This window comes from Capricornis sumatraensis, chromosome 20 (assembly GCF_032405125.1).
Source record: "Capricornis sumatraensis isolate serow.1 chromosome 20, serow.2, whole genome shotgun sequence".
In the NCBI taxonomy this organism is placed as follows: domain Eukaryota; kingdom Metazoa; phylum Chordata; class Mammalia; order Artiodactyla; family Bovidae; genus Capricornis; species Capricornis sumatraensis.
The window spans coordinates 30,834,394-30,851,408 of record NC_091088.1 but is presented as its reverse complement, the minus strand read 5'-3'; the positions used below and the strand labels follow the sequence as shown (position 1 = coordinate 30,851,408).

General features: G+C 52.3%; 1 protein-coding gene across 10 annotated transcripts in view; it reads right to left on the bottom strand.

Annotated features, from left to right (window-relative positions):
* Nucleotides 1-689: 689 nt before the first annotated feature.
* The window catches only part of NLRC5 (NLR family CARD domain containing 5), a 57,173-nt gene continuing 40,847 nt past the window's right edge, over nucleotides 690-17,015 (bottom strand). For 7 of the 10 annotated variants that reach the window (XM_068992666.1, XM_068992668.1, XM_068992674.1 and 4 more), the window contains 19 exons: nucleotides 16,378-16,461; nucleotides 16,220-16,303; nucleotides 13,663-13,749; nucleotides 12,847-12,924; nucleotides 11,959-12,042; nucleotides 11,571-11,654; nucleotides 9,680-9,763; nucleotides 8,946-9,029; nucleotides 8,209-8,292; nucleotides 6,761-6,844; nucleotides 6,293-6,376; nucleotides 5,932-6,015; nucleotides 5,713-5,790; nucleotides 4,903-4,986; nucleotides 4,745-4,816; nucleotides 4,408-4,491; nucleotides 2,926-3,009; nucleotides 2,520-2,603; nucleotides 690-1,585 (listed from right to left, as the gene is read on the bottom strand). In XM_068992666.1, the coding sequence (XP_068848767.1) occupies nucleotides 1,471-1,585; nucleotides 2,520-2,603; nucleotides 2,926-3,009; nucleotides 4,408-4,491; nucleotides 4,745-4,816; nucleotides 4,903-4,986; nucleotides 5,713-5,790; nucleotides 5,932-6,015; nucleotides 6,293-6,376; nucleotides 6,761-6,844; nucleotides 8,209-8,292; nucleotides 8,946-9,029; nucleotides 9,680-9,763; nucleotides 11,571-11,654; nucleotides 11,959-12,042; nucleotides 12,847-12,924; nucleotides 13,663-13,749; nucleotides 16,220-16,303; nucleotides 16,378-16,461 (1,606 nt within the window). In that variant the 3' untranslated portion in view covers nucleotides 690-1,470. The remainder of the gene's footprint in view (nucleotides 1,586-2,519; nucleotides 2,604-2,925; nucleotides 3,010-4,407; nucleotides 4,492-4,744; nucleotides 4,817-4,902; nucleotides 4,987-5,712; nucleotides 5,791-5,931; nucleotides 6,016-6,292; nucleotides 6,377-6,760; nucleotides 6,845-8,208; nucleotides 8,293-8,945; nucleotides 9,030-9,679; nucleotides 9,764-11,570; nucleotides 11,655-11,958; nucleotides 12,043-12,846; nucleotides 12,925-13,662; nucleotides 13,750-16,219; nucleotides 16,304-16,377; nucleotides 16,462-17,015) is intronic. The other 3 variants (XM_068992669.1, XM_068992673.1, XM_068992676.1) reach the window with 2 other exon arrangements.

Below are 17,015 nucleotides of genomic sequence, written 5' to 3'. Positions count from 1 at the left end.
ATGCTGGACTAGCACCTAAGAGAAGCTGAAAGGTGAATTTGAGGTATAAGTTCCCAATTTAAAATATCGACAAATCAGAGAAGAGTGTAGATATACTGCAAGCCAAACAAAGACTCTTTAACACGAAGAGCTTTTACAATAGCCTTATGGTATAGGTAAGCTCGGGCTTCCCTGGTGGCTCAGATGAGAAAGAATCTGCCTGCAGTGCAGGAGACCAGGGTTCAATCTCTGGGTTGGGAAGATCCGCTGGAGAGGAAATGGCAACCCACTCCAGTATTTTTGCCTGGAGATTCCATGGACAGAGGAGCCTGGCAGGCTACAGTCCGTGGGGTCACAGAGAGTCGGACACGACAGGTAAGCTCTGGAGAGAGGAGGTGACTTACCCATGATCACAGACCATGACAGGGTCTGGACCTGACCCCGTGTCTCCTGATTCCTGGGCCAGTGCTCATCTCAGCACGTTGCTCTGTGTTCTGGCTGCTCTCCAGGCCCCAGGGTGGGGTGGGAACCATTTCTGACTTTGGCTAGGTGGCAGAACACATCAGACTAGAGACTAGAGGCTGGAAGACCACCCACATTTATTGGTCAAACTAGGCTTACAGTGCAGCAGGACCACCCTTGGCCCCGCTTGGAAGTAACGAGGACACGGTGTGGCACGCAGCCCCTGGGCACTCGTGCAGATTGTGCTGAGGTAGTGGCTGGATCCAGCAGTCTTCCTTGACTGTCTTGACAGTCCCTGCCCCCTGCACCCTTAGGCCTAGCTTTGTCCCTTACACCACACAGACTGGACCCGTCCAAGGTCATGCTGGCTCGACCCAAAAGTCCTTAGAAATTAAGGGAGAGGGGGTGATCCAGTTTACAGATGGGAAAACTGAGACTTGAGGCAGGAAAACACTCATTCAGAAGCCTCATGGCTAAATCCCTGGCTTGTCAGTGCTTGGACAGTCTCCCCAGCCCATTCTGGGCAGAAGACGTTCCCTGGTTTAGCTGCTCTGGAAATGCAATTTATAAATACAGATTTGGTTTTAAAAAGTAATAAATTAGATCTTGGACCAGCCTGAGGGAATATGGCCAGTCACATGGCACAAGACCTGGACGTCTGTCACGTCTCATATACGCACCACCCATCACATGTAGTGCTGGGACCCATGCCATTGACCCACAGGCCACATTGCAGGTATCATGCAATGTCACACGGAATGTTGCCACGCGTGACCTTCCACATCACACGCCACACCATGACATGCTCATTGTGCTTCATGTTCCTGACTGGTCATGCATGTCCCAAGGGATGTAGGGTAGTCATACTCCACTCTTTGTCACCAAAAATGTCCTCCCTGAAGACTGTTGCAGGAAAAGCGTGTTTCTCCCTCTTGATCCAGGGACAGCCAGCTTTTTTCATGAGCCCTCTATCCTTGTGGATGAAAACTGGCATCACTCGGCTGGATTCAAAGGGACTTGAGGGCACCATCAGGTACTCCGAGGGATGACCTGTGGCTGGTTGTCAAAGAAAGCAAAGTCCAGCCTGGGCTCCTGGTTCTGCAGATGCTGGGCCATGTCCGGGGGAATGGGGTTATTCCAGAGGCTGCCGGGCACAGAGACAGACACTTAGCACTGGGCGCTGCTCACTTACCCTCTTCTCTCTGCTCTCTGTCCTACCTACAGATGGGGAAACCGAGGCCCCAAAGGGGAAGAGCTGCTGTCAGAGTTAGGTGGCAGGCAAGAGCAGGTGGAAGGCCAGCATGGCTGCCTTCGGGAGATGGTATCCCCCACGCTCACCTAACTTCTTCCACTCCATCTTTTTTTTGCTGCACTTTGCAGCATGCAGGATCTTAGTTCCTGGACCAGGGATTGAACTTGTGCCCCCTGAAGTGGAAGCATGGACCTGTAACTACTGGATTACTAGAGAAGTCCCCTCCACTTTCTTCCCCAGAAGCTAGCCTCTTCCCCAGAGCCGTGCTCATATGATACATTGTATAAATGAGAAAAAAGCTCCCCTTCTTTATGACACCACTTCCATTGTCTGACTGTCGTAATATGTTGAATTTTATAGAGAGAGACACCTCACTACCACTAGAAATGTAATACTTCTACTATGTGAATGGTGTCCCTTAGATGCTGTGCCCTGGTGCAGTACACAACCTATACAACTGGCCCTGATTACAGCTACCATGTTATACGCTTACCATGTACCTGGCATTGTGCTCGGGGCTTAATCTGATCGTTTAGTCTGCAGAGCAGCGCTCTGACGTAGATACTATCACTATTGCCATTTTACAAATGAGGAAACTGAGATTCAAAGACGTTGAGTTATTGATGTGAAATTGCACAGTTGTTAACTGACAGAACTGGGGTTTGATCCGGGTCTGTTTGCTGCCAAATCCCTGATGAGTGGGTCCAAGTCTCCTTAAATAATCCCCAATCCAGGTCCTGCCTCCGCCTACAGGAAGTCCTCTTACATTGCAGGGCTGGTGTGCTCACCCCACCCCCACCATCTCTGCCCCCACAAGCCCTGTTACCGAATGACTTGGATGCCAGATCCCTGTGCCAGCCCTTCAGCCAGGAGCCAGGCTCCATAAGCTGTGATCCGATTTTTCTCCAGGCTTCCGGATGGACAACAAAGGGAAACAGATTGAGATGAGATGGGGAGGAGATGGCCTAGGGAGTTTCCCTATGTCTCTTCCCCAGGACAAGGTTGGGGAACATAGGCTCCCTACAATTCTGCTTAGAGAACTCAACATTCAACAGTCCAGTGGGAAGGCTGAAGACTGGGACCCAGGAGAGCTAATGGACAAAGTGGGGAAGTCCAGGAGGGCTTCCTGGAGGCAGGGGCCTGACCCAGTGGCCTCCTGGCTTTCCCCAGGACACAGGGCCCCCTTTAGTCCTCCCATTCCCTTCTGGCTTCCCCAGATGTGCCCATCATACTCCACTCTCTTCAGCCGGCCCATCTGCGGCAGGACCCGGGCCAGCTCAGCAGCTGCCTCATCCCCGAGCAGATTCCAGGACAGCCTGCAGGGTAGGGAGGGGTCCAAAAGTCAGCAGCAGGAGAGCCGAGAGGGGGAGGCAAGGTGGCAGTGGGGAGGGCTGGGGGCTGCTGCCTGATGGGGACCTGTGTGCCCTCCCTGAAGACTGTATCAGGCACAGAGGGCTCCTCCCTACTCCCCCCAGCTCCCTTCCCGAGCTGGTCATCCCACAGGAACCCAGACAGCTTAGGAGCTGGCTGTCCTGAGAGTTCAGGACACGTGACTGTGGAAACATCAGGATCTAAACTTCCACCATGCACAGGCCTCCCTCCTGACTTTGCCACATCCATGCACCACCACCTGTATTATTATTTCACACTTTTCTTTAAATCAGTCCTCTATCCCCTCTTTTATTCACTTTAAGAAATTCATCTTCAGAAACATCTATCACTACTATGAATGAGAAGCCTGTGTTGGGGACCCTAACCAGAAAGTAGTTACAAGGATACAACAGGGCAAACAATGGCATTCACTCCTAACTGGAACCTGTGTCCTTCCTAAAGTGCTGACCCCGTGGTCTGCCCTCCTGCTGACTAAAAAGGGGCAATCACCCATGTTGGGTGAGTGAGCACTGATCTGAGACCTTCTCTTTGTTGTATAAAGTAATGAGAAGAATTAAAATCTTCAGGACGCAAACCTAAAATCTTATAAAATTATATATATCCTGTACTTAAGGAAATCACATTTTCTTCTGCTATGCTCAGGGGTCCAGGTTGGTCCTGGCAGTCTAGTTTATCTCTGAGGCAATACTGCCAAGGCCCCAAGGTCCAAGCACCTCTGATTGCCAAGAGAGAGGTGGACACAGTCAGGGGAAAGTCAGGGGGCCTGCTGGTTTCAGCCACTCTTCACTGCCAACAGGTGGTTTGAAAATCAAGACTCCATCCACCAGATGGGGTGATCCATCCAGGCGCCTCCCAAAGGGAGAGTCAGGGGCAATGGTCCTGACCATCCAGCTCATCTCCACCTGGTCCACCTTCCCTCCCACCCTCCTTAGCTGGGGAAGAGGCTGAATGGCTTAGAGCAGGGGTCCCCAGCCTCTGGGATCTAATGCCTGATGATATGAGGTGGAGCTGATATCATAATAGAAATAAAGTGTACAATACATGTAAGGTGCTTGAATCATCCTGAAACCATTCCCCCCCAACCCCCATAGTCCATGGAAAACTTGTCTTCCAGAAAATTGGTCTCTGGTGCCAAAAAGGTTGGGGACCTTTGGCAACTTAGACCAACAACACTTGCAGCTCAAGTGTTAAAAGTTCTTCGAGAGGAGGTTTGAGCAAGAATGACCTTCCCCATGTAAGACCAGAAGGCCTCCAGGGAGGAAGGAACCAGGCCCCCAGGTGGCTGCTCTTCGCAGCTCCGGGCTAGCCCCCCAAGCACGCACATGATTTTTTCCAGGGCCGGACAGAGTACAAAGCTGGCAGCGAGGGGCTTGGCGGTCTGGTTGTCAATCTCACACGACACCAGGCTGGAGAGAAGAAGGGGATGGGATGGAGGTGTCTGAGTCAGGGGTGCCCCAGCCTGCAATCAGAGCAGGAGGGAGTAGAGTGGCTAGGGGCTAGGACATGCTGGGAGTCTTAAGAAAGTGCCCCCTCTTTTTTGTCCCAGGCTCCCCCATACCTGAGGTCTCTGTCACTTCGATAAGCCTTCCCAGGTGTCAAGCTTAGCCAAAGAAGGGCTGCCTGCCACAGCACCCCAGCTGGTCAGAGCAGGCTACTTACTCAAGCTGCCGGAGCACTGGGAGCCCCTGATGGAAACGCGGGACCCCTCCGGCCAGGCTGTTCTCTGCCAAGCTGCAGGGCAGGGGAGACAGCCGTGGGCGGAAGCCCCAGACCCTCCCGGCCTGTCCCCCTGCCCAGGTTCCAGGGCCCCTACTCACCTGATCTCTTCCACGTGTGGGGATCCATCCAGGGCCTGGCCCAGACTCAGCATCCCCTCTGGGCTCAGATGGCTGGATGGCAGGCTGGGGAAAGGGAAGGGGTGAGGGCAGCCTGGAGGGGCAGGTATGGGGGTTGGGAGGGGCTGGATCCCCCCAGCCTCAGCCTATCTCAGGCTGCACTGCCAGACCTTAGACCCTCTCTGGGTAACTGCCACCCCAACCCCCCACCCCGCCCCCCCGCCCCACACAGGACATAGGTGGGTATCAAGGGGCCCTGGCTTTGGGATCTGAGATCCCAAGTTCAAGGCCTGGCTCCTCCACGTATGAATAGGGCAAGAGGGTAAGCTTTCCATACTTCTCCTGGCTTTAGTTCCCTTGCCTGGAAAATGGAGCCGGTAGAAATCGCGGTCTCACAGGGCTCAGATGAGACCCTGGACATAAACTGTAAAGTGCCGAGGCCATGCTACAGGGTGCTTTGCTCCTGCATAGCCCTTTGCTGACACTTCCTCCTTTACCCTCGGAGATTGGCTCACAGGGTACACCAAGCTGGGATCCTTGCTTTCTTTTACAGACGAGGAAACTGAGACTCAGAAAGGGCAGGGGCTTGGCCAAAGGCTGGTGGCTGAGCCCGGACTAGCTGGGTCCCCTGATTTCCCGGCCTCAGAGGTAGGGCAGTTAGCCCAGGACACATCCTAGTTTCTCCTACAGCACGGCTGTTCAGCGATGGGGCCTTGACCCCCGAGTGCTCCTGGCGGGGGTGGGAGGGGCTTTCCGCTAACCCTGCACACACCACAGACAGGGGCCACTCACTGCAGGACCCTCAGGTGCTGGGGCAGCCCCTTGGCCAGACCCAGGGCTGTGCAGTCTTCCAGGGCATTGCAGCCAAGCCTGGAAAAAGAGAAGGGATGAAACTGAGCACCAGGCTGGCCCACTCCAGACCCCTGCCCTGTGCCTAGTGGGGGACCCAAGTGCCAGGTGGGCCACAAGGACACAGAGGGCAGAGGGCAGCCCACCCGGGCAGACACTCACATCAGCTCCTCGAGGTGCCTGCAAAGGGTGAGAGATTCTGCCAACCGCGCTCCCCCTGCTGGGCCGATGCCATTCGCTGAGAGGCTGAAGAGGGGCAGATGTCAGACTCTCGACTCCCTTATGCCTTACCCCACCACATCCGCTGGGCCCCCCACCACCCACAGCACCCCCACCACCCACTGATGAGGCAGAGAGACCCAGAGAGGAGCAGGGGCTGGGCTGGCTCAAGGTCCCCTAATCAGCAGTGTCAGGAGGTAACCAGCCCCACTGCCTGAACACCAGGGTTAGGGGAGGAAGCCACAGTCTCCCCAGACCATAGCGTGGTTGCTGAGGGCCCCTGTCTGGAGGGCTGGCCACTCACTCTATCTTCCTGAGCTCAGGGAGCCCCGGCAGGACAGCAGCTAAGTCCTGGGCACCGGTGTTTCCGATCTGGTTGTGGCTCAAGCTTGGGGAGAAAACAGCAGGAGAACCGGAAGTGTCAGCCCACCACCCATCTTGTCTCCATCCCAGAAGAGGAGGCTGGAGTCTAGAGAAGGGCCTCAAGCCACACTGGTAAGTCCCCTCACCCTGTGATGGGTGAGGATTCCAAACTCTTGTCTTCTGTTTAGGATGATCCCCCTGGTGTCTGACCTAAATCCTTCTTGCTGCAATCAATATCCTATATCCTATCTTTGGGTCTCCCAAGATCCTGGGTCTGGGGTTATGCAGTATAGAAGTGGGTGAAGGGGACAAGACTAAGAAGTGAAGAGTGTCCTTAAGGAGCCCCTTACTTTTGTCACTTTGCCCTGCCAAAGTTGTCTTGGGTCTGGGGGAGGGACAGGCAACTCACCTCAGCTCCTCCAAGCTGGTGGCAGCTCTGAGAGCCTTTGAAAGGTGGCAGCAGCCGACATCATCGATGTTACTCCTGCTCAGACTGGAGAAGCAGGCCTCAGTCAGGAGTAAAGGCATTTGCACGTGCTGTGCTCAGCACTCTACAGTTTGCAAAGCCTTTACACATCCAAGAACTCATATACCAGTCACAAAACTTTCAGGGGATGGGAATGGGCAAGGTGGGCAGACTGTACCCAATATCCAGATAAGAAATCAGAGGCCCAGGGAGGAGCTGTGATGGGCCAAAGACTCCCAGGGACTCACAGGCAAGGTGGAAATGGAAGCCCAGAGTTGTTGGCCTGGAACAGTAGCCTCATTTTTTGGTTTGGCCAGGCTTCGCCTCAGCACCCGAGTGGGGGATCTTCAGGCCAGCCCGGCTGAATGTCAATATCACAGGTCTCTCACAATTCACCCTGCTGTAATCTATACACATAGTGGGCTTTTCCTTAAACCCAGTCAATTTATGGTCTTTTCTGCACTTGACCACACCCTGCCTCTGTTGAGTAGCAGGGGGTGGGGGTGGGGGTGGGGGAGGGAAGGTGGGGGTGGGAGGGACAGTGGGGAACCAAACGAAAACAGCTGAAGCAAAGTATTAGTCTGAGGGTTGTTTTGCTGTCTTTTGTTTTGCAATCTAATTTTTAGGGAGCCTCCTTTAGGTGAATTAATTTAGGGTGAAATGGCCTGGTCCCCCAAACTCTCTGAGCTCATATCCTACATGCTCTACCCTGTCTTGGGTTTGTGTAGAGTCACAATATTTCCTCTTTTGAAAGACTACACAAAAAGAACATGGGCTATTTGTTTATCAAAGTGGCCAGGGGCACAGGGTAGAATATCAAGGTCATCAGCTTTGAGATGAGACTGTCACTGCTCAAAGTGGGGTCTGTGGCCCCCAGAATGGGCATCCCCTGGGAGCTTGAAATGCAGAGTCTAGGCCACCCACATCATGAATCAGAAACAAGAACACAGGATGAATCTGTGCACATGGAGGGCTGCCCCAGGACTCGGGCCCAGCCCTTTCCGGCCATTCTCCAGGAGGAGGCTGCATGTGCGTGCTCGGTCGCTCAGTCGTGTCCAGCTCTTTGCAGCCCCGTGGACTGTCACCAGCCAGGCTCCTCTGTCCATGGGACTCTCCAGGTGAGAGTACTGGAGTGGGTTGCCACTTCCTCCTCCAGGGGATCTTCCCAACCCAGGGACCGAACCCACGTGTCCTGCATTGCAGGCAGATTCTTAACTCATTGAGCCACCTGGGTAGTGGAAGGCTGTGACACTGACCTGGGAGGGTACAGGAATGTCCCGAGGACAGGAGCCATGGAGGTTCTCAGGAAGGTGCCCCAGGGCTCCCCTGGATGGGTGGTCCCAGCAAAGCTGGGCAGTATGCCCCCCACTCACTCCCATGGGGTCACTCACCGGAGGCTCTGCAGGAGTGTCATGTGGCCTAGTCCTTGAGTGAGCACAGCCAGGGTGGAGCCGCCCAGAGGGAGGTGGCTGAGGCTAGAGGAGAGGAGGCCACAGGAGGACTTAGCATAGTGGTCTTGGGTCCCCAACATGGACCCCAAGTGCTCGGCAATGACCAGTGATCTCCAAGACAGCCACGTAGTATTTAAAAAATAACTGTACAAACAAACCTGCACTGGGAAATTCAAATGCTGGTTCTCTGTACAAATGATTAAGGTCATTCAGGCAGCAGTTCTATGCTCTGAATCACACTGGACTCAGACTACTGATTGGTAAGCAAGCACATATTAAGGGCCATGTAGAGATAATGTGATACACAGTCATCTCCGTTTTACAGACGAGGAACACTGCCTGAGGATGAAGTCAAGGTGGGGAGACAGAGAAAGAAAGAAAAAGAGGAACAAATACAGAACCTGGATCCAGCCAAGCCTGAAGTCAGTTGCCTTGTCATTTTCCATGACATGAGTTAATATAGTTCTGGGTTGGGTTGCTTTGAGTGGGTGTTCTGTTTCTTATGAGCTGGTATTTTAGTTAACACTCAAGAGCCAGGTAAGGAAGTAAAAAGGGAGGGCGTTGAGCTCACCTGGGTCCATCGAGGACAGTGACAGTCATGTTCATAAGAGATACAACAGTTTTGAGGCATGCTCCCAAGACCCCTGCCCCCACCCCCATTAACCACCACCACTTACTCAAGCCTCTTCAGCCTGCACTTGCCCTCAAGGGCCCCCAACAACACCTTGGTGCCCTCGTCTCCAAATTGATTGTTAGACAAGCTGGAGGGGACCAAGCATGAGATAAGGGTTAGAAAAGCCTGCCCAGCCCCTGGAGCTGAGCTGTCTCATCAGCGCCTCCACACCCTCTGAGTCACCCCTAGGAGACTAGCTCTGGGTCTGCAGGTCCCAGACCATGCTTCCTATCCAGGCTCCATGGGGGCATTCCTGGCCCCAAGGGTCAGGCTCAGGGGTCCCCAAGGAGGGGTGCATTGTAGTCATAGCTGACCCACCTGAGAAAGGATGCTCTGGATGATGGCTGTACCAGAGGAAGCCAGGGACAAGGGACACATACACTCACACATTCAATGATCCCTTCTGCCCCTAAGCTCTCTCTGTACCCAACACCACTCTAGACAGAGAAAGGTGATGAGCCCCAGTTTACAGATGAGGCTGTAGGTCTACTCTAGTCTAAGTCTAGTCCAAGTCTAAAGAGGCACAGTTACTCGTTCAAGGTCACTCTGAGTGACAGATAAAGTCAGGACCAAGAACGTAGCACTCAGGCTTCCCTAAACCACACTCAGAGTTGCTGGCCTTCATCAGGGAAAAAAGTAATAGTCTGAATTCCCACCACCCACTTTAGCAAAGGCCCAACTGTCCTCTCCACCCCTTCCCTCAGCTGGGTTCCCAGACCCTTCCAATCCATGACTCACTCCAGCTCCTCCAGAAGGTGACAATGGCTCAGACCAGATGTCAGGTGGGCTAGCCCCTTGGAGCTCACACAGCTGTAGGTCAGCCTGGTGGAGGTCAAAAGGCAGCAGGTCAGGGAGGAGCTCTGGGTCTTGGAGCTCTTGGATGGTAGTGGCAGAGGGCAGGGAGGTGGGGGTGGGGAGTGGTTCCTGGGGCAGTGGGAGGGGACCCACCTTCCCTTCATAAACCTCTCCCATCAGGCAATCATTAAGTCAAGATACAGGTTGGAGGCAGGAACATAGACTAGTTGAATAGTTCCTTAAACCAGTCATTCAGGTAGCAGCTTCACAATGTCTGCCATAATCAGGCATCGCTTGTAAACTCTAGCTGCTGCTGCTAAGTCACTTCAGTCGTGTCTGACTCTGTGCAACCCCATAGACGGCAGCCCACCAGGCTCCCCGGTCCCTGGGATTCTTCAGGCAAGAACACTGGAGTGGGTTGCCATTTCCTTCTCCAATGCATGAAAGTGAAAAGTGAAAGTTAAGTTGCTCAGTTGTGCCTGACTCTTAGCGACCCCATGGGCTGCAGCCTACCAGGCTCCTCCGTTCATGGGATTCTCCAGGCAAGAGTACTGGAGTGGGGTGCCATTACCCTCATTTCCCACGAGCCCTGCATCTTTATTTATTTATTTTTAAACAACAAAAAAGCATAGCAAGTACTGGAGAGGGTGTTTAAAGGCACAGTGGCACCAAAAGGAGAATTTCCCCTGATGCAGTTGGTTTAAAAGAGAACTGACAGTTAGAAAAGCCCCATTTTGCAACCATCATACTGATATTTGATTCAGGCAGGAATGATCGATGGTTGCCAAAACTTGTGAGTGAAAGTTTGAGGGAAAACTGGATATTTACATTGTCTTCAAGTGTCTTCCTACCAGATACTTGGTTAATTACAAAAGGGAAAACAGTAGCTTTGCAAGTGAAGAAACCTGGCAGACACCCCGCCTTAACCAGGCGATCACAGGTAACATCACGGGTAAGGAGACAAGCAGACATCATGTGCTTCCCAATGTGGCACATGTGATGTGTTCCTGGGAAGAGCACAGCAGCACCTCTGTGATATTCCTGCCCCAGATGCAGGAATCGAAGCAGGAGGAAACAGCGGAGAAACCCAAGCACAAGGGCATTCTGATACAAAACACTCATAACTGGCGTAGAAATGTGATGACAGGATCACGAAACACAAAAACGGGTTGAGGACACGTTCCAAATTGAAGGGGACTAAAGAGAGATGACAACTAAACACACTGTGTGATCCTGGATGGAATCTGGGACTGGGGAAAAAAAAAGCAATAAACATTACTGGGACAAATTTGCAGAATTGGAATATGAACTGTAGTTTAGGTAACAGTAGGGTATCAATGTTAAATTGCCTGAATTTCATACTTTTACTGGATTAGGGGAGAGAATGTTCTTTCTCTTAGGAAATTTACTGAAATATTAGGGGTCAAGAGGCATGACTATGCAACTTACTTTCAAATGGTTCAGAAAAAGAAAGTGGGGGCAGGGAGGAGAGAGGGGAGGGGTGAGGAAGGAGGGGGGGAAGAAAAGAGCAAACATGAGAAAATAATGATGGAAGGTGAAGTTGGGAAAAGGGCCTACGGAGCTTCTTCTCAGTCTTCTTGCAGAGTTTCTATGAGTTTGCAATTGTTTTGAAATAATAAAGAAAAGAAAGAGCACTGACAAGGCCCTGCTCCTCACCACGTGGCCGCGTTGATGACTGTGCACCTGGGCATCATCTCCAGGGCTGAGTGGGAGGGGGACACGGAGCTCCTTTGAGCCCAGGGTTGGAGGGGACAGGAAGCATGGGGGTGGGGGATGAAAGAGGTGTTCCCAAGTGAACGTCTTGTCCACGTACCGGAAGTTCTTCAGCTCAGAGAGGGACAGCAGGAGGCTTTGCAGCAGCAGAGAGCCGGCATCGCAGAGGTTCACCTGGGACAAGCTGGAAAGGTCCAAGCATATTCCAGAGATTTCAGGCTGAACACACTTCAGGGATCAACATAGGGATGGGAAGGCCAAGAGAGGGGAAAGGCCCCACCAAGGAGCTCCCAATGGGGCAGGACTCCCCTCTGCCACCCTGGGGCTCTCCCCAACTGGCCCAATGAGAGAAGCCAGAATGCCGGGGTTAGCATGGGCCCAGGCTCTGTTCACCCCCATCCTGTGCTGGCCAACCTCTCACCTGTGGCCTGAAGCAGGCACTGGGGTCAACCAGAGAACTCAGGGCCTCAGTGTCTCAGGGTACTGACCTGAGCTGCCGCAGCCGGGCACACGTTTCCATCAGCCGCCTGGCAAGGAGGTTTTGGTGGGTTCCCAGGTCACAGTGGGCCAGCCTGGAGGTGGAGAGGGAAGCAGCAGTCCGTAAACACCTGGGTCAGTATTGAGGACTCAGTCCCTGCCTGCAAGGAGTGTGTCTGAAGGTGGTAAATAAATGCTAATCAAAGAGAGTCCCACAATTTGCCAGTTGACTATGGGAAGTACTGTGAAGGAGAGGTCCAGATGGGGGGCCTGGCATGGCTGTGCAGGTTGTTCACTGCATGAGGGGGTCCAACCAAGGAAGTGAGTCGGGGTTGAGATCCAGGCATGATCTATGCCTCACAGTGTACACATGCAGGGCTGCACTCACCCCGAAAGAGGTGACATTTTAGTTTCCATGAGTGTGCTATATGGATCGGAGGAGCTGTGAGCCCAGGCATCTATGAGAGTGGATAAAGGGAGGACTTGACTAAGTCTGGGTGGTTGCAGGGACCTCCCTGAGATGGTGGCATTCAAGCCAAAGCCTGAAGGATGGGACTGAGTTAGCCAGGTGAAGAAGGATGAAGAAGGAAAGAGAGGAGAGAACATGCTGAGTTGGGGGGAACAGCCTGTGCAAAGGCCCTGGAGTCAAAGGGAGAAAGGTGGTGTTTGAGGACTGAAAGCTAGCGGGGATGGCTGGAGCCAAGACCAGGCTTTGGGGTGGGGATGGACAGCATGGAGAGGCAGGTCAGGCCAGGTCTCATAGGCCTTGGAGAGACTTTAGGCATCAAAGGATTCTGAGTAGGGGTATGAGAAATATTGGTAAGAAGCGGCATTGTCCCTCCTCTCCCTTCCCGTCACCATTCAACCTCTTTCTTGGGGTCCCAGGTACTGGGTCCCACCTGAGGGCCACGGCTTCTGGGTTCTCCTGATGGGGAAATTCCAGTTGGATACAGAGCTGTTTCTGGGTCTCGGAGATGCTGAGGAGGGAAGGGATGGTCAGCATGAGGTTCACGGGAGCTCCCCCTGTAGGCTGTGCTGGGCCTGGGCCACTCAGCTGACAGCTCCCAGACCCAGTGCGGATCCAGACGTAGGTCAACAGGACACCAAAGTCTTTGCTCTTGGCTAATCCATGGGATTCTGGTACCTTTGGTCATAGAGCCATGGTGTGTGTGGCTGTCACCAGGGGCCACTTCCAGACAACCAGCATGGACTCCCGGCAGTGTCCATCTGGGACCTAAGAGCCCATTGTCTTGGATCTAGGGTTGCCTTCCTCTCTCCAGCACTGCTGCCTACCTACTGCACAAGTCCCAACAAGCATGTGTGGCGATGTTGTTTAGTAGCTAAGTTGTGTCCGACTCTTTTGTGATCCCATGACTGTAGCCCATCACACTCCTCTGTCTATGGGATTCTTTAGGCAAGAATACTCCAGTGGGTTGCCATTTCCTTCTCCAGGGGATCTTCTCAGCCCAGAGATTGAAACCAAGTCTCCTGCATTGGCAGGCAGATTCTTTACTGCTGAGCCATGTGGGAAGCCCCACAAATACATGTAGCCCCTCACATAGGTCCCAGGAGCTCCTGCCATCTTGGGGACCCAGAGAACCCACTGGGGACCCAGCTATGACACCACAGGACAAGAGACCAATGGCTACATAAGGGATGACCCCAGTGGTCATGAAACGATGAAAGAGTATGAGGGGCCGCCTTCCTGGACTTACCTTATTTCAGTGATGTTGCCTGAGGCCTGGGCACAGACTTCCAGCAGCGAGAGCAGCCCGGCTCTGCCCACCCATGGCTCTTCCACCCTGTCAGAGAGGTGACAGTGACAGTCGCTCAGCCGTGTCTGACTCTGCAACCCCATGGGCTGGAGCCCGCCAGGCTCCTCCGCCCATGGGATTCTCCAGGCAAGAGTACTGGAGTGGGTTGCCATGCCCTCCTCTAGGGGATCTTCCCAAGCCAGGGATCGAACCCAGGTCTCCTGCACTGCAGGCAGATTCTTTACCGTCTAAACTACCAGGGCAGACACAGAGGTGGATACAGAGGTGTCCCTTGGGGGGCAAGGGTTCCCTCAAGGTTAATGTGGGAGGGGAGGAGAGTACTAAGGGTTGGCGGGGGGCGGCTAGAGGCTTTTTGGGTTTTGCTGAATAACAATAAAATTAAAAATTAGGCATAAGCATAAAACAGAAAATTAACATCCGTGTTCCAACAGTTCAAAGAGAAAATTTTTTTTTAATAGTACTTTAAGGTTTAGAAAAAGTCTATATAACATCACGTGGCAAAGATAAGGAAATTAGATTATATATAAGACATAATCCCAATTTTGTATTTCAGAAAAGGGAAAATATATATAGAAACATATATGGTGAGGAAGAGGGAGACAGAGCTATGAGAAAAATATATTAAATGTTAATGGTGATGGTACAATTACAGAATTCTCCTGGTTTTCTTCTGTAGTTGTCAATATTTTCTGAACTTTCTACAATGTGCATGGATTAATTTAGAAGAAGGAAAAAAGAGATTTAAAATATTGCTGCTTTTAAAGTTATGCTGAATTTTTTTTCAAAGTACTATTTTCTTATGTTCTTCTGGATTTTCCACAAACTTCTATGAGGAGTACATATTATTTTTAGAGTAAGGCAAGTTTTAAGTAAAAATATTATTTGGGGCGATTCAATGCTCCTGGGTATATACCCCAAAGAACGGAAAGCAGAGACGCAAAGAGATATGTGTACAGATACATCAGAGCAGCATATTCACAACAGCCAACAGGTGGAAGCCACCCAAATGGCCACCGATGGATGAATGGGTAAAGAATGAATGGGTAAATGAATGTGGCTTATACACATGGTGGAATAGTATTCAGCCTTAAACAGAAGGGAAGAAGGTACAGTGAAGATGAACCCTGAGGATATTGTGCTAAGTGAAACAGACCCATCACAAAAAGACAAGTACTGCATGATTCCACTTGGTTACGGCACGGAGAGGGGTCGGGCCCATAAAAACAGAGTAGAAAGGTGGCTGCCAGGGGTCGGGGGAGGAGGCCCGGTGGGAGCCTTAATGGGCAGTGCGTTTCAGCTTTCATGAAGTGTTTTGGTTGTACAACGTGAACGTTACTTAACACTACTGAACTGTACACTTAAAAATGGTTACGATGGTAACTTTGTTATGCGTATTCTACCAGGATCTTTAAAAATGTCATGCTGGGAAACAACCAGACTTCATGTGTCTCATCACCGGCGGCGTTGGGAAGTGCACAGCCTTGGCCACCAAGTAGGTATTTTGGGACACAAATATGTAACTGAATCTCATGGAGCCTTTCCAGTTCTAGGAAAGTCAGGGGTTCAGAGGAACAAACTCAATGACCTCACAAGGAAGCACCAGACAGAGCCAGAAAATGGCCCAGGGGACCGGTTTTCTCACCAAAACTGGACCACTGGGGAAGTGCCTGGGTGTCGAAGTCTTTTTTTCCTGAAGTCCCCAAGGACAGATCACCCATGAAAAAAGTCCAAAGAGCTGTCACCTTTTTGCCACAAAAATGTGGACCTTGATGGGATCCTGGATCCAAAGAGCCAGCTGTCCCATATAGGGGCAGTGGGAAATTTCAGACTGGCTTGGCTAATACCTGACACTAAGGACTTGCTACTCATTTTTGTAGGGGTCCTAATTCAGCTGTGGTTATGTAGAAAATGTCCTTATTTTTTAAAGACTTGCAGTGAACTCTTTTGGTGTGATAGTTTATGAGATCAATAACTTAGCTAAAAAATACAAAGCAAATATGGAAAAACCATGAACTGTCAAACCTAGGTGATGAGTTTTCAAAATTGCTTTTCTCCTTTTTGGAATCTTTGTTTTTCTGAAAGTTTTCAAAAGATCAGAGTGAACATATTTGTTACATGTTACTTCTGACCTTGGCTGGGGGGTCTTTCATTTTTATGGCCATGTGGTGGGGCATGCGGGATCTTAGTATCCTAACCAGGGATCAAACCTGTGCCCCTGCAGAGGAAGTACGGGAAGTCCTCAGACATCCTTTTAAGTTTCCTTTTTTTCTGAAGTCCTCAAGTACAAGTCCTACCTTGGGCGGGGGTGGGGGAGTTTTTCTGCAGCTGAAGGGGTTTCTGGGACTAATGGGGGCTGGGGGGCTCTGCATCCAGATGGCAGGGTTCTGGATGCAGGAAATGGCTAAGACTGTGACCCTGGGGGAAACCCTTCTTCAGAGCCCACTTCTGCCCTCCATTCCTACCACAGCCCCCTCCCAGAGTCACGGGCAGGCGGTACCTGAGAGTGAGCACCCCCGTCGGCCACGTTAGCAGACTCAGGAGGACAATCAGCTGCTCCAGGCCCGGGAAACACCAGGTCAGCCTGTGGACAGAGGTCGTTCTGGCAGGGAGCCCCCACCCCTCAACTGCCCCCATGGGCTGGGCCCAGTCACTCACGTGAGCTCTGCCAGCTGCAGGGCCTGGTTCAGGCTGGCAGCCAGTCTGGGCATGTGCTCTGGCTTGAAGTGGCACTCGCTCAGCCTGAGGGCAGAGGGCAAGGGGCAGAGCTTGGGCAAAGCCTGTTGGGACTACAGTCCTGCTGTCCCTCAGCCTCCCCCAGGACCCATGGGGGAGCCCCCACTGGGTGCAAAGGCCTGGACCAGGACCTGAGAAAAGGCCCAAGATGCAGCCTGTGCTCTGGGAGCTTCTCTTTGGAGAGACCACCTCCCAACAAAGTGCTAGAGTCATCACTCACTGAGCCCCGACTCTAAGGCCGGCCCTGGCCCAGCCTCTGGGTGCACCCGGTGAGCAAGCAGGCATGCCAGCCGTACGTGTGGCATCTCACTGAACCCCAACGGCATGACCTACAGGCAGAGAGATTGACCAACCCAAGGACGCACAGTTGGAAAAAAGCAGCCACAGATCTGGGTTTCAATCCAAGGCAGCCTGACTCCAGACCCTAAACCTGTAACCACTTCCCTAGTCTCCAGGCCCACCCTACTCCAGGCTCCCTTGGGTGCGGAGGGGCGGGGGTGGGGCTGGGATTCTTGCTATGGCCCTGTCCTCCGAGGGCCCAGCCCGTGTGGCCGGCAGAC